At 42.1% G+C, this 15,315-nt stretch overlaps 2 protein-coding genes across 16 annotated transcripts in view; both read left to right on the forward strand.

Annotated features, from left to right (window-relative positions):
* LOC130929646 (polyamine-transporting ATPase 13A3-like) overlaps positions 1–7,799 on the forward strand; it is a 33,142-nt gene extending 25,343 nt beyond the window's left edge. For all 5 annotated transcript variants that reach the window (XM_057856985.1, XM_057856981.1, XM_057856982.1 and 2 more), the window contains 5 exons: positions 2,460–2,656; positions 2,735–2,823; positions 4,217–4,297; positions 4,384–4,467; positions 7,292–7,799. In XM_057856985.1, coding sequence (XP_057712968.1) covers positions 2,460–2,656; positions 2,735–2,823; positions 4,217–4,297; positions 4,384–4,467; positions 7,292–7,474 — 634 coding nt within the window. In that variant the 3' untranslated portion in view covers positions 7,475–7,799. The remainder of the gene's footprint in view (positions 1–2,459; positions 2,657–2,734; positions 2,824–4,216; positions 4,298–4,383; positions 4,468–7,291) is intronic.
* Positions 7,800–8,308: 509 nt separating this feature from the next.
* Positions 8,309–15,315, forward strand: part of LOC130929753 (polyamine-transporting ATPase 13A3-like) — a 55,058-nt gene continuing 48,051 nt past the window's right edge. For 5 of the 11 annotated variants that reach the window (XR_009066952.1, XR_009066951.1, XR_009066953.1 and 2 more), the window contains exons 1-2: positions 11,309–12,795; positions 14,112–14,323. The gene's annotated coding sequence lies outside the window, so the exon portion shown is untranslated. Of the gene's footprint in view, positions 8,338–11,308; positions 12,796–14,111; positions 14,324–15,181; positions 15,294–15,315 lie in introns of those variants that run through there. The other 6 variants (XM_057857210.1, XM_057857209.1, XM_057857211.1 and 3 more) reach the window with 6 other exon arrangements.

Consider the following 15,315-nt stretch of genomic DNA (forward strand, 5'->3'; position numbering starts at 1 on the left):
TGGTCTCAACATTGGTAGGGACGATATAACCTGCATGTACACTTATTGCTAGGGATGGGATATTAATAAGACCAAACAGATTATTGAATGGGGCTAAATTTCTCCCGAATATCAACCTAATTAATTGATTAGGTTAAATGATCAATGCATGATAAATCTATGACTCATACTAACTTTCATGTGTATCGGTTGAGGTGATAAAACGTTCTATTCAAACCTTTGTTTTCAAAAAGTACTAAAGAAATATTTCGAAGTTCAAGTATTTTTATTAACGAAAACCGGGTGCTATCCAAGAATGGGTCCGCTTCTGGGGCGACACTGGCGCACCCCGAGACTCAAAGTATTGTTACATAAAGTTATTGGGGAGGGGGAGGGGGGGGGTCTGAGATATCCAAGGACCGATCTACATCTGAGGCATACTAAACTACCACAAGACTCAAACCAAAGTACTCTCGTGAAATTGTGTGATTTCATTCCACAGATTTTTTTTTCCCCATGTCATGTCATGTTCATGTACCCCTAAAGTGGACCCATTCTTGGATAGCTACCAGTTGTTGTTTTTTTTTAAATAAAGGGACTTGCACTCTGAAGCCACCGCGTTACATTACTGTAATGCATATAATGCCAACAATGATCCAAATGAGGGGCAACTAGCTTGACTTCGTTGTTCCTTGTGGAGTTTAGCAGATTAGCATGTTTTGCACAGTTTAATTTTATGCCAAGTCTGATGCAGGTCCAACTATCAGTAGCAAAATTAGTGGCGTTTCCCCCACCTCCACAACACTGACGTCTTTTTACAATACTTACAGTGGTTGCCGCTGGCCGAAAAAGCTAAAATCCCTCCTCTTCGAAGGGGGCGGCTTGTTGTCGACCTGAATCTGTCGGGGCTGTGTGCCTGTGTTGCCGTTGCGGGATGGGGGAGAGGAGGGTGGGGCGCGCGGTCAAGTCATCAGGGGGATGGCGTGGCTCAGTGGTAGAGTAGTTGTCCCCCAACCCAGAGGTTGTGGGTTTGATTCTCTGCCCTGATGAACTCGCCTAAGTATCCTTGAGCAACTGAACCGAACCCCACATTGCTCCTGGTGCTGCGTCACCAGTAGGTAGATGGCGATGTAGTGTAAAGCGCCTTGAAAGGTGGAAAAGCACGATATAAGTATAACACCATTTACCATCAACCAATCAAACGTGCATTTGAGGGGGGAAAAATGGACCGGCACATTCAGTAAGTGAAAAGGGATAAGTAATGAAAATAATTCACTTCATCATGATAGGGTCAACATATGCGAAGACAATCTAAATGAACTATACCACTGAAGTCATGATATAATGCAAATAAGGTTGCTTAAAAGTTGGTGGGGAGCATCCTGAAAAGTTACTAGTGTTATGTCCCCACCGTCCCTATGCAAACCTAGGCTCTTGGTTAATACAATTTGCTGCCAGCTATAGAGCTTATTTGAAGAAATCTTTTACTTGAAGCACTGGCAGATAATTTCACTTATTCCTAGTAGCTTTACACTAAAAAGAAGGGAATTGAACTCATTTGAATGTGTTTTTGCAGTGTAACAAGTGGGAAATGGTCTAACTCAGTTCAGGGCTGTCCAAACCAGGAAGGTCCGAATTCAGAAAAATCAAAGGATGCAACGGCCGACTTGAAATATCGTCAGCACTAATATATACAGTATATGTATGTACAGTGGGGAGAAGGAGTATTTGATACACTGCCAATGGGAAAACCCATTGACAGTGTATCAAATACTAGCTGGCCAAATCTTTCCATGTTACTCTGAACTATTGTAAAGGCCCATATTTATTTACTGGCATTAGCTTGATTTGGTCAATCACGAGGAAAACTCTATTACTGGTTTTATTCATCTGATCATTCGAGTTTCTTTCATGTCAGGTTTTGACCCTTGAGCTAATGGAGAGGCACTAGCTCCATCTAGTGTTCAAACAAGCTTGCTTTGTGTGTCACATTCTCGGATCTTAGTATCCTTTGCTGAAGGCCAATCAAAACTGGCCATAGTGTGGACACCCCTCAACTAGATCAATGCATCAGTAAAACACAGGCTATTGGTGAAATCTGCTTGTTAAAAATTTATAATGAAACTTGCAGTGTGTGGCCGAAATCAACTTAACAAATAATTGTTCTAGGCTTACTCAAGGGTTTCTAAGAAAACTTTTTTTTTTTTTTTTTTTACCAAAACACTATTAAGCTTGAGGCAACATAAGGGGGGAGGGGGCGAGTTTTACACCTAGCAGACAGTTGGGTGTTTGAGAGGTTCCCAAAGCCATTAACACTTTGAATAGGTCAACGCCATGCCAAAAGGACAGAGCTCAGAATTACGTTGTCGTTTGGCACCGGGAATGGTGGGAATGCTTTGCTCTCCTTCCATCAGTCACTTCCTATAGATTTTCAGGTCACTCACTGATTGCCGTCCATCGCTTTCCCCACGTTTCCTTAGCTTCTTCACCGAGGGCGCGCTGAACAACTCCACTGTGGCTCCTCCGGACCAAGAAGGGCCCGACAACGTGACCGATGTGTATAACGTCAGGAACTTTGAAAACACCTCCATCTTCTATGTTTCTGCCTTCCAGTTTTTGACCTTAGCCATCACCTTGTCCAAGGGAAAACCCTTCAGGCAACCATTTTATAAGAACTGTAAGACTGCTGACTTATTGTCCAAATGTGATTTGAAGCCATTTCTAATGCTCCGCTAATTTCCCCCCGCCTTTTTAGGGGTCTTTATGTTGTCAGTCTTAATTCAGTATGCCCTACTCTTGTTCTTCTTGCTTCAACCAATTCCCGCTGTAGACGATGTGATGCAGGTAAGCCTTTTGCATTTGATATTGTGCACTGTTGAGGACAATTGTTCCAAAACCTTTGTCTTCCTTGCCTACTTGGGCACCGATACCATTTTTTGGCACAGCATCCTGTCTCGCTATTAGCCTCCCTCTTTGTGCACCAACAGCAACATAACAACGCACAAATGCAAACTGCGCGCACGCACCCCCCCACACACCCTCAGCTTAGCCTCTTGGCTTAGCTTAGCTTACTTTGCTTACTTCTACAACACATTTAAAAAGGGGTCTCAAATTAAATGCATTTCTTTCAGTAAAAGGCAAGAAAAGTACCTTTGACTTGACAGGATGCTCCAGCTGAGCAGCAATAGCTTGGCCAGTGTGTGTGTGTGTGTGTGTGTGTGTGTGTGTGTGTGTGTGTGTGTGTGTGTGTGTGTGTGTGTGTGTGTGTGTGTGTGTGTGATCCCTTGAATTCATTCGCATGAAGTACTACGCTTTCCAGTCAGCTGTCAAGCTAAGCAGGGAAAGTTGAGAGACTTGGCTGCTCCAGACGTCAGTTTATAAGCTTATGGCCCCTGCCTTCTCCAGCTTTTCTAAAACATGTTTTGTTACTTTATTTTTTAGTGGGACCTTATACTTACTAGTAGGTACTGCGTGAGCCATAAAAAGCAGGCTTTCAACGAAGGCAAGGGGCAGGTTACAGACAAGTCTTCTTTTTTTTTTTTTTTTTTCTCTCGGACATCTGTCTTGCTGCTTAACTCTTATCCCACCGCCCAGGGTTTGTTGCTGCGGTCCATCCCCCGGCCATTGTACTCGACGCTGAAATATTCCACAACCGCCGACATATTCTTCTCCTACTCCTATTTTTTTCCCTCTATATGAAAAAGCTGCCCAGGCATTGGTTAAGAGCAACTATTGGTCCACTCTTATTGGTGTGTAGCAGGTCAATAGCGATAGCTGCTTGGCATGCAAAGTGATCACACAACACAGTGTAGTGAGTGTTAGGGGACAAAGGCTGCGTTCAGTGTTACCTGAGCGGTAAATGGTATCGGCGCCCTGTTTGTTGGTACTCGCCGATACCACCATTTTGGGCTGGATCGGCCTCCCCCCTGCCGATACTGGTATCGGTGCATCAGTAGTCTTAACTCATTGCCTGCCATTTCAAATGAAAGGACCGGTTCTTGTTTGATTGCCATTGACTGTGCTAGACGGCCAAGTCCTTTTGACCGGGAGGGGGCGACGGATTCGCTCCTCCCGGTCAACGGGAACGAGACGTGTAGCGCCGTCGTCGAGTTGACCTTGACTCGTGGAAAATTTTGCCAGCACCCTGTTGGTGTCTTAAAGTTTTGAAACGAGATGATGACGATATATTGTCATCATCAATCTAGTAGATTTTTCTTTTCTTCCTTCGCTCTCTCAGATTGCAGATGTTCCTTATGGATGGCGCATAACGATCCTCATCATTGCTGTAGCGCACGCTCTTGCATCTTTCATACTGGAGGTATGCCTCCTGACTTTAGCGGAATCTCACTCTTTGGCTATATAAAATTAGGCTATTCTTAATCTGAATGTGTTCCCGCCCCTCAGATTTTAATCCCTGACACCTGGAGGATCATTACAGCCAATCTGCAGAAAAAGGGGAACGATCAAGCCTCCGATGCTAACACCAAGGTTAGCATGATTTCCCTTTCCAACAGTCAGTCAATAGTGTTAAAATCCAACAGCGGTTTTATTTATTTATTTTTTATATTATTGCAGGCAGGACTCTAGTGATATAGCGTTCACCTTAAACCGCACTCTAATATAGAAAAATAAAAGAATGTATGGCATGGGGGGAAAAAAATCCTGAATACCAATCATGCCACACTAAGGGTGTAAACTGTGGACTCTCTCATAAAGTGGCTCTTTTCATCCGTCTGTTGTCAATTGACATGGAGTTCGTCACGAGTAGACGTCCAATCCGATTCCTGGCAATAAACCCTCCCGCTTCAAATGGATTGGACGTGTACTTGTGACAAACTCATTGAAAATCACAGCAGAAGGATGTCTATCATCTCCTCAAGGAGGGCGATGACTTTTTACGATGGCATGCGGGCGGCCATCTTGAGTTGGGTGAGCGGCGGCATGAAACCAAATCTCAGAAGACTACAGTAGCCACGTTTACATGCTGACTTTTATTCATACCGATTCAAATCATTCCGAATGGAAATTTCACATCAGCTGTTTACATGTCACTTCATCTATTCCGATCCAGCGTTTACATGTGACTGCCTTTATTCCGAAAAGGACGTTTGACAACTGCCGTCTGACATGCGCAGATTAATCAAAACAAAGCGTCACGTTGCAAAACATGGAGATCGATCGTCAGATCAGCTGCTGTTTTAACTTTTCGAGTGGAAACAAAACTTCAGAATGACACGCCGTTCATTTAAAAAGTTGTGTGGGTGCGCTGTGCGTGTGCTTGGAAGCCATGTTGCATGTGACGTTACTTACGTCACCGAGTGACGTCACCACGTCAGTACGGAGCATGCGCAGAAAGAACGCAACCAGACACCATTCCGCTTCCCTGTTTACATGATATAATTTGACTTCTAATCGGTTTGGGAAAAGGAATATTCCACCCCTGTGAATCGGAATGAAATTCCATTCGGTTTGGGCCTGTTCATTCCGAATGAGGTGTTTATATGGAACACATTTATTCGGTTTGAAGAAATATTCCGATTGTAATTGGAATATTTGGCTCCATGTAAACGTGGCTAGTGAGGCGTCATTTCTTTGTACTCCTCGATGCTTACGACGTCATTTTAAAATATAGCGAGAATCGCACCACGCTTCACTCTTAAAGTTTGCCATCTTTTGGGCATATTTTACACAGTGGTATGAAAAAATATCTGAACCGTTTAGAATTTCTCATACAGATGAAAAAAACATTCTGCTTGAACTAAAACCAAACATTTATAGGTTTTCATATTTTAATGAGGATAGTATGCAAACAATGACATGAATGAACCATGATATTGAATATTTTGTGGCCCTCCCTCTGGCTGACACAACTTCAACCAGACGTTTACTGCAGCTGCAGATTAGTCCTGATCGATGTGCCAGACTGATCTTGGCCCATTCTTCTTTACAAAACTGGTGTAGTTCAGATTCCTGGGATGTCTGGAATGAATCATTGTCTTTAGGCAGTGGTGTCCAAACTATTCCGCATAGGGCCGCAGTGGGTGCTGGATTTCATTCCTACAAAACAAGACGACATCTTTTCACCAATCTGATGTCTCACAAGTGTAATCAGTTGATTGCAGTCAGGTGCTGCTTGTTTTAGCACAAACTTCATTGGTGAAACTGTCTGTGCTCCATCGGTAGGAACAAAAACCAGGACCCACAGCGGCCCTTGAGGACAGGTTTGGACACCCATGTCTTTAGGTTATGTCACCACAGCATCTCAATGGGGTTGAAGTCTGGATTTTGACTTGGCCGCTCCAGAGCGTGTATTTTGTTTGTCTGAAACCATTCTGAAGTTGATTTATGTCTGTGTTTTGGATCATTCTTATTGCAGCATCCATCCCCTTTTTAGCCTCAACTGACAGACGGCCTCAGGTCTCCTGCAAAACTTTTGAATTTGTTCTTCCATTAATGATTGCAAGTTGTCCAGGCCCCGAGAAAGCGAAACAACCCAAAATCATGATGCTCCATCCACCATGCTTTACGGTGGGGATGAGGTGTTGATGTTGGTGAGCTGTTCCATTTTCCTCCACACAGGACTTTGTGTGTTACTCCCAAACCATTCTTGACCATAGTTTTACATGTAGTTGATGTGTGGACAGAGATATTGGACTGTGCCAGTGATTTCTGTCAGTCTTTAGCAGACACTCTAGGGTTATTTTTTTCCCCCTCTGAGTATTCTGCACTGAACTCTTGGTGTCCTCTTTGGTGGATGGCCACTCCTTGGGAGAGAAGCAACAGTGCCAAACTCTTCACCATTTCTCTTTTCTGACTGTTGATTGATGACCATCCAGACTTTTAGAGATGTCCTTTCCCAGCTTTATACAAATCAACAATCCTTGATCACAGGTCTTCAGACAGCTTTTTGAACGAGCCAAGATGCACATCAGACAATGATTCTCATCAAGACAATTCTCACCAGGCGTGTGTTTTATAGTGGGCAGGGCAGCTTCAAACCACTCATCCGTGATTGGGCACACACCTGACTTAAAATGTTTGTTAAAAATTGGTTTCAGTTGCTCTTTGCCTCCTTAGGAAGAGGGTTCACTTCCTTATTTTCCCCCCTTCTGTCATTGTTTGCATGCTATCCTCATTCAAATATGAAAACCTATGTTTTGGTGGTTTTAGTTCTGTGTGATTTTGACAAAGATCACATTTTTTGCAGAAATGTGAGAAATTCCAAAAGTGTCAGATACTTTTTTATACCACTATATACTCTTCTGAAATCTAGAAGTGGACAGGTTGCTTTTTGTGTTTGGCCTGATCTTAGATGGTGACTAAGCACCGAAGCTGGGCCTTCTTCTCCTGGGTCCTGTGTTGTAAAAAGCGCCCCCCGAAGTCCAAATACAAGCGTGTGGCTCTGGAGCTGCGGACGGAGCCGGACTGGCCTCCCGTGCCCTCCGCCGTCACCTACGCCGACGGACCTCGCTCGCGCACCTCTGTTGACCTTTGAAAGCCACGCGGCCACTATGGGAAGACGACTTTTACAAATGTGTCGGTCTCAAAAGAATTTGAGTCCGACCAAAGTGTACGGGGCGGGGCGGGGAGGGGCTGGAAGAATGCAAGAGGAAACGAGAAATGCAAGTTGAAAGGCAACTACCCGTCACGATTGTAGCTCAAGTCAAACCATGTGAAAATGTGCCTAAGCCCCTGGGGCAATGGTGATTGACAGCTTGAAAGTGGAATCTCACATTTAAACATGGACCCCTTTCCCCACATTAAAGCAACCACCCGGAGCCACAATTTTTTTTTTTTTAATTCCAATAAAGCTACACTGCATATCACACGCTCCTGCCTTTTGTCTTTATTCCAAAATTTTGTCTAATAGCAGCTAAACTGACAAAATGATGGCATGAAACCATGATTTTTAAGGCACTGATTTTAATGGGATTTGAATTTCATAAAGGAACAAGTAGCATCATGAACATTAGTATTTGAACAACCCAGTGTGGGGGGTGCGCCTGTGATTAGCAGCAGTTCCTTTAATGTCGCACCCCTGAAGGCAAAAACGAGGATAGCTGAGCGAATTTGTCTGCGTGCCAATTGTGAATGAGAGGCAGGGGTTCTAAGTAACCCATTACATTTACTCCTGTGACTGTAAACAAGTTGTTTTTTTGTGTAATATTTTGTGACTGAAAATTCAGCGCCGGAAATAGCTAAAATTGCATTTTGGGTTTTCAGTTAAAAGACCGAAGGTTTACCACCGAATACTGTAAGAACCGTAGTCCTCTTGTGACGACGCAATCAAAGCACGGCAAGAAGCAACATTGCTTCTCATCCCACGTCGCATCGAGTGCAGTGCGTTTGAGCCCGTGTGTGAGTAGTTTGGAGTTTAATCAAGCGAGCGGCATACAAATGAAGTAGTTAAATGCAGACATGTGCATATGTTGTGGTTTGCTCCAACCATTTTATGGCACGACCACTTCCTCCTCTTGTCACATTTTTTCCCACGACTTCAACACTCCCTCTGCCAGTCGCCATTTAATCAGGCCTGGAGTGACTTCGGTATGCTTCGTCGCCGCTAGGACTCGGCCCACTCGCCTGGCTCTCGATCGATTCCGCTTTTTGAACAAGAAAACGCTGGATCTTATTTGAAGGAGTACAAGAGATTGTAACAGCCTTGTCAAGAGCTTTGCTAGTTTCGGGGAGAACAGAATAGTTTTGTTGTTGTGAACTGCGGTTCTACACAAACGCACATCGAGATCTCGTATAGCTTAGCAGCTGGGGGCGCTTTTTTCGAGTGTTCCAAACTTCAAAGAAAGCACATTTAACAAGGTTTCATCGGCCATGAAGCCCACCAAACAGAATGCTACCTACCACGAGGCCGACACCTCTGCTATAGGACTCGGTCAGGGTTTTCCACGAAATGCTCGCTCCCAAGGAGTTTCAATCAGCCCCTTTCAAACAATTTCTCTAGCCTCTGGGGTCGTGGAACACTTTGGAAGATGTTTGCATGCTTGTGAGAAGGGACCATATTTTCTTCCTGCCTGAACGCGCGCGCGCAAAAAAAAAGGGCATTAATTGGAAAATAATGAAATCATTTTTAAAAATGGAATTGTATGCATGTGTATTTTTCAGTTTTTCGGCCAAGTGTTTTCAATATTCCGTTGTCAGCTACGGCCAAGAATTTTGCTTTTGGTACATGCCAAATATTTCGAATATATCTTTTTCAAATCCCTCATTTTACTTGACTACATTTTTGTTGCAATGAATGAACTCTAAAATAGTTCTGTTACAAAGTAAAAGCAGCATAATAGAAATCCTATTATGTCAAGAAAGGCATTGCAAATTTCCGCCACATTGGATGTGGCTTACCTACACAGATATCGTTAACGTAAAAGTCAAGCGACGCTACCGTATGATTATATACCGTGAATTCAAATAGCAATTGCAATCGGCTACGCGCCGATGTGAAACAAATGGCCGCTTGCCGAGGGACATATTTGCTAATGGCGTACCGCAAGCGACGTGTCACTTTTGCTCATTAATATTCATGACGTTAGCAATTGTGGCTAGGCGGGTCAACCTGCCGTTGGTCCTTTATAGTAAATGAATGGAAATGGTGTACGAACAAGGTGTTAACGGAGCTAAACCTACCCATTCTGTCCGAAAATGATGTCCCTGGAGCCAAATTCACTGGTAAAGATGTGGAAGAACATACAAATGTTCAGTCAAAGAGATGGCCTGAGTGTCAAGGGCTGAAAACAACGAGCCGACCTGATCCAGAGTTAGCTTTTTTATCGACACCTCTTTCTTGTGTGCATTGCCTTACGCCACTGACAATGACATTCTCCTGTTTCAACAATTTATCCTTTGCCACCATATGCCCTGTCTTTCTTATATATTATATCCTCTGGTTGTCTCTTGCTATTGTTGTGTAGCCATCGCAAATGCTACTACGTGACCGCCAACGTATACTTTTGATTTTTTCATGAATAACAAATCTTAATTCTATCATTTATTTACACTTCCTCCTTACTAACTTTTTTTTTTTTTTCCCAACAGAAAAGGTAACAGTGGCAGTCAGATACCATTTGAATTTTTATCAGGGCATTCATTGTCAGACAGAAGCAGCATGGCAAAACGCCACGCTAAAAAATGAGTCAAAATATCAAAATGGCTTACCTCTTTGTCCTCTGTAGGACCATGGCCCCCAACAAAAGCTTTACTGTATATAAAATGTGAATGGCTTCACCTTGCTGGCTAAAAACTGGTCTTATGGACGTCGGCTCAAGTTGATCCATTCCTTCAATTTATTTCCTCCGAGCTTTTGGTTTCGGGAAACATATGAAGAAAACATCCTTCATCTGTCGTAATGACTAGAATCGTTACTACAGGTTCCATAGCAGCAGTGTTTGTTCGGCATGTTCTTTTTGGAAAGATTATGGCGAAAACAAGCAGAAAGAGCATGGTTTGTATGCGAAGGTGTGTCCATAATGTCCCACTTCCGCGTTACGTTGGCGACGTCGCGGTCTAAAAATAACATTCGTGCGGTATGCTATTAGTATGGTCAACATAAAGTGTGTAAAAAAAAAAAAAAAGAAGAAAACATCCTTCATCTGTCGTAATGTCTAGAATCGTTACTACAGGTTCCATAGCAGCAGTGTTTGTTCGGCATGTTCTTTTTTGAAAGATTACGGAGAAAACAAGCAGAAATAGCATGGTTTGTATGCAAAGGTGTGTCCATAATGTCCCACTTCCGCGTTATGATGGCGACGTCACGGTCTAAAAATTACATTCGTGCGGTATGCTATTAGTATGGTCAACATAAAGTGTGTAAAAAATAAAAATAAAAAGTATAAAAAGTTAAGTCCATTTAAATCATCCAAATTAAATTTTTTGCATTGAGTCCATTTTTACACCAGTACTTGAGTAAAATGTCATCAACGTAACCGCACTTTTTCCACCTCTGATAAGAGGTGTCGTGTGAAGAGGGAGGGTCCGAAAAGTCGAAGGGAGTTTTGGCTAAGTTGAATTTTTCTTTTATCCCAGACAGTGCTGAAGGCGTCACTCTGATGAAGGCGGAAGTAAACGCCGAAACATGTCAGGTAATAAAAAAACCTAAAACAATAGTCTGGGATAAAAGAAGAAAAATCAACTATTCTATAAATGTAGAGAAAACCAACTCAATACGACTATTAAGGAGTTTTAGCTTGGCAAGCATCCAATTCTGGAATCAGAGACTTGGGGTCACATGACTCGTCACCTCTGGCCAGCAAAGCGCTAATCGATGTTGCACTTTGGTCGCTTGAGTGATTCAATTTCAAAGTTAAATTTTCACCATTTTTTGACGCTTGATCGAAGATCTTCCGCGTCTTCCTTCGGATTCGCTATCACCATCCTAAGGTAACGTAACATAATCTGAGATTTTTTATTAAATAAACATTGTTTTTAAACTTGTTCCTATTTTGGAGTTCTGTTTATTTATTTATTTTGTTGTGTATGTACCATCTTTAAATAGCAGCAAATGTATTTACTTGATGTTTTTTCTTTGTTTCAGTGGAATTTGTTTATTTTGACTGTTTGTGTTTGAGTAGCAGTACATTGTTATGCAAAATGTATGCATGATGCCCTTGAGTTCACTGAATACTGGAGCAGCTGGTGTATTCAAACTCATTCACTGCCATTGATGGCGGTGGACCAGGACGTCCAATCCATTTGGACTGATCATTCCAGTCAAAATGGACCGACCTGCCAGCCGTTGTCATCAACGGCCCCGACGACATTAACGTTGATCTCTGTCGCGGTACACTGTAAAACCGCCGTTAATTTCAACTTTTCGTTTTGCAGCATTTCTTTGCCCCGACGTCATAAAACTTGAAGTCCAGCTCTCATTGACTGCAGATGTGTGTATTTTGTTGAGGAATGACAATGTATCCATATCGCCATACTTTGCATTCAAATAGGTTATTCATATGAATTGCTATACCCTTTTTACAAAGGTTTTTCTACCAAAACTGGCCACCCAATAGTGTCTGTTAACTCCTTGGCTGCCATTGACAGCGCTCGACATCCAATTTTTAGACCGTGACGTCGCCATCGTAACGCAAAGTGGGCCATTTATAGACACGGCCTCTCATAAAATCAATGTTATTTCTGCTTGTGTTCTCCGGTAAGCTTTCAAAAAGGAAGATGCCCATCAAACACTTCTGCTATGGAACTTGTAGAATGCCAGCAAGGTGAAGCCTTTCACATTTCATATGCTGTAAACATTTTGTTGAGAGGACGAAGAGGTAAGCCATTTTGATATTTTTATTTTTTAGCGTGGCGTTTTGCCATGTTGCTTTGGTTTGACAATGAATGACCTGAAAAAAATGAAAATGGTGTCTGACTGCCACTGTTACATTTTCTGTTGTAAAAAAACAACTTTAGTAAGGGGAAGTTGGGGGTAGAATTAAGATTTGTAAGATTTGAAAAAATCAAAAGTGTTAATTGGCTGTAACCGAGTAGCATTTGCGATCACTATGCAAAAATGGCAATGTAAATTATCCCCAAGAACGGTCAGGGACGTAAGACAACCAGAGGATATAATATATAAGAAAGACCAGGCATATGGTGGTAAAGGATAAAGTGCTGAAACAGGACAATGTCATTGTCAGCGGTGTAAGGCAATGCACACAAGAAAAAGTGTTGATATTCAAGCTAACTCTGGATCTTTTTCCCATCTTTTTCAGCCCCCGACACTCAAGCCATCTTTTAACTAAACGTTGGTCATTTCTTCCGCATCTTTACCAGTGAATTTGGCACCGGGGATATCATTCTCAGACAGAATTGGTAGGTTTCATCTCGTCCGTACACTATTTCCATGCATTTACTATTAGGGACAAGCAGAAGGTTGACCCGCCTAGCAACAAATGCTAACGTCATGAATATTAATGAGCAAAAGTGACGTGTTGCTTGCAGTACGCCATTCATTTTGACTGGGAGGGGCGAATGAACGAGTCAAAACCAATTGGACGTCTAGCTCTGTCAACGCCACTCAAACACAGGCGTTCTAAGCCGGTCCTCTCAGTGTAAATGAATTGTCAGTGGCAGTTAAGACTCATTTGTTTGTTGCAATCAGTGGTGGAATGTAACAAAGTAAACTGACTTTGTCACTGTACTTAATTACATCGGTGTATCTCTACTTGAGTACAAATATGAGGTGGTACTTTTGCTTTTACTTCCCCAAATTTTACGGCACGTATCTGCACCTTTTACTCTAGTACTTTTGCAGTTATCACCTGCTTCCCCCCCCTTTTTTTTCTTTGTTGTGAATTGATAGTTTCATTTTTTATGCCTCCGGCGCCATTGACAAGGCCTGTGCGACAATACTGGAATTGAGCACTTGAGGCAGTAACACGAATACAAGGAAGATTAGGCAGGCGCATAAGATATTGACCAAAAGTGAGAGCAGCGCATCTTTGGATGGGTGCTGCACACTTTTGTACAGTAGGTGGCAGTACGCACCTGATCGTTGCTTGCAATCTGACATTAAGCTAAGTTTTTGAGTTTCTGTTTACAGTGCAGTCAATTTTATTGCTTGTTTTTTTTTTTTCATTCTGCACAGTTTGAAATAAAACTGAGCAGTCAATGAATTTTCTGGTTCTTTGAATATTGACTCAGATTGACTCAGTATGCACATATATATGTTACATTTTTGGCATCGGGAGAAAATACTTTTTACATGTACATTTTAAAGCAAGAACAGTACTTTGTACTTTAGTAATTTTTTTTCCTTAGATACTTGTATTTAATTCATTTTTTGCACACCCTATCTGTTCTTCTAAGTAAAAGTGAGTAGGCTACTTCATCCAGCACTGGTGGTATTGTGGCTCTATTTATTTACAGAAAGGTTGTACTTAAGTCTGTGAGGAAGGCAAAATACCGTCTTTTTCCTCTTTAGTAGTTGTAGATTAATTTCCTGATATCTGTTATAGATAATTATTGAATGGCTATATTCTAAAATTGTGGTCATCGTAAGTCTTGTGTCGTATCTTGAGGTTCCCATCACTTAATATTTAGAATGCAGAATGTCCAACGCCTGCCTTTTTGACTTTCGGAAGACGTTCTTTTGTAGTGCTCATTTTTTTGGGTTTCTTTTTGCGCAGTTTGAGCCCAATTGTAAGGATGATCAAACACCATAATTACAGCTGTCACTCGGATGGGTAAATAGTCAGTCCAGCATGGAGGTAAAGAAGGTGTGTCGGTCCTGATGATCAAATAAGCAAACAGGTAACGTGACGCGACGGCCACCGGTGAGGCAGAAAGGAAGAGCTCATTGAACTCCGTCCGTGTCGACACCGGGCAAATACGGTCCACGGTAAGTCATATTTAATATTTGTACGTATTAAATACGTACAGTACGTTTTCTTCCAACTTCCGGGTTCCACCCCGCGTATTAATATGATGCTTGGTTGGCCAAATCTTCGCTCTTTTTTTAATTCGGAAAATCACGTGTCTCTTGAAAGTCCCAATTTAATGTCTTTCCAGAGACCAGAGTAACAAGTTTCGTTCGTTAGCTGCCCGCAAAGATTAGTACTCCAAAATAACGCATCTAGACAGGTGAACGTACACTCGTTTTGATTTATTGATTTGCATACGAGATGTATGTTTTTCCTTCGTTACTGCCGTCTCACTTTGGTTTTTGACCGGTGTTCCGCAAATCTATTCTAATTCTTAATACCATCTCAGATTGGTCTTTTGCCCTTTTTTTCTTGAAATATCTGTGTTAAGCACCTAGGAAGCTCTATACGATGACAAATCCGAAGCCGGCCGACAATTTGATTCTGCTTCTAATATTGATTACACCCGTACGAACACATATTTGGAGAAGAAAGTCAACAACTGTTGTACCAAATGGCAACAGGTAGAATAGATGAATGAACCTGTCACTTTTATAGTGCAACAGTGGCCATTTAGCCCCAAACCTTTTTTTTTTTTTTTGGGGGGGGGGGGGGGGGGGGCTTTAACCCTTTATGAGGCAAGTGATCACTTCAAAAAATATTAGCAACCTAACTGAATCATTATTACATCTTCTTTTTATCATTATAAATACACAAATCGGTACAATGTTGATTAAAGCTAAACAAATGAAATTAAAATGAAGCAAAACGGAAATACACATTGGTTACAGCCTCAAGTGTTACCCTAAAATTGATCCTGTTTTTTTTCTCCATAGTATTGAACTCATTGGCCGCTACTGACGACGATAGACGTCTTGTTTATTTAAACCAGGGGCGTCACTAGGTCTTAAGAACAGGGGGGCTTAGTCCCCAGGAATTACACAGGATGTAAGTGAACGTAGCATACAAG

This window comes from Corythoichthys intestinalis, chromosome 14 (genome assembly GCF_030265065.1).
Source record: "Corythoichthys intestinalis isolate RoL2023-P3 chromosome 14, ASM3026506v1, whole genome shotgun sequence".
In the NCBI taxonomy this organism is placed as follows: Eukaryota; Metazoa; Chordata; class Actinopteri; order Syngnathiformes; family Syngnathidae; genus Corythoichthys; species Corythoichthys intestinalis.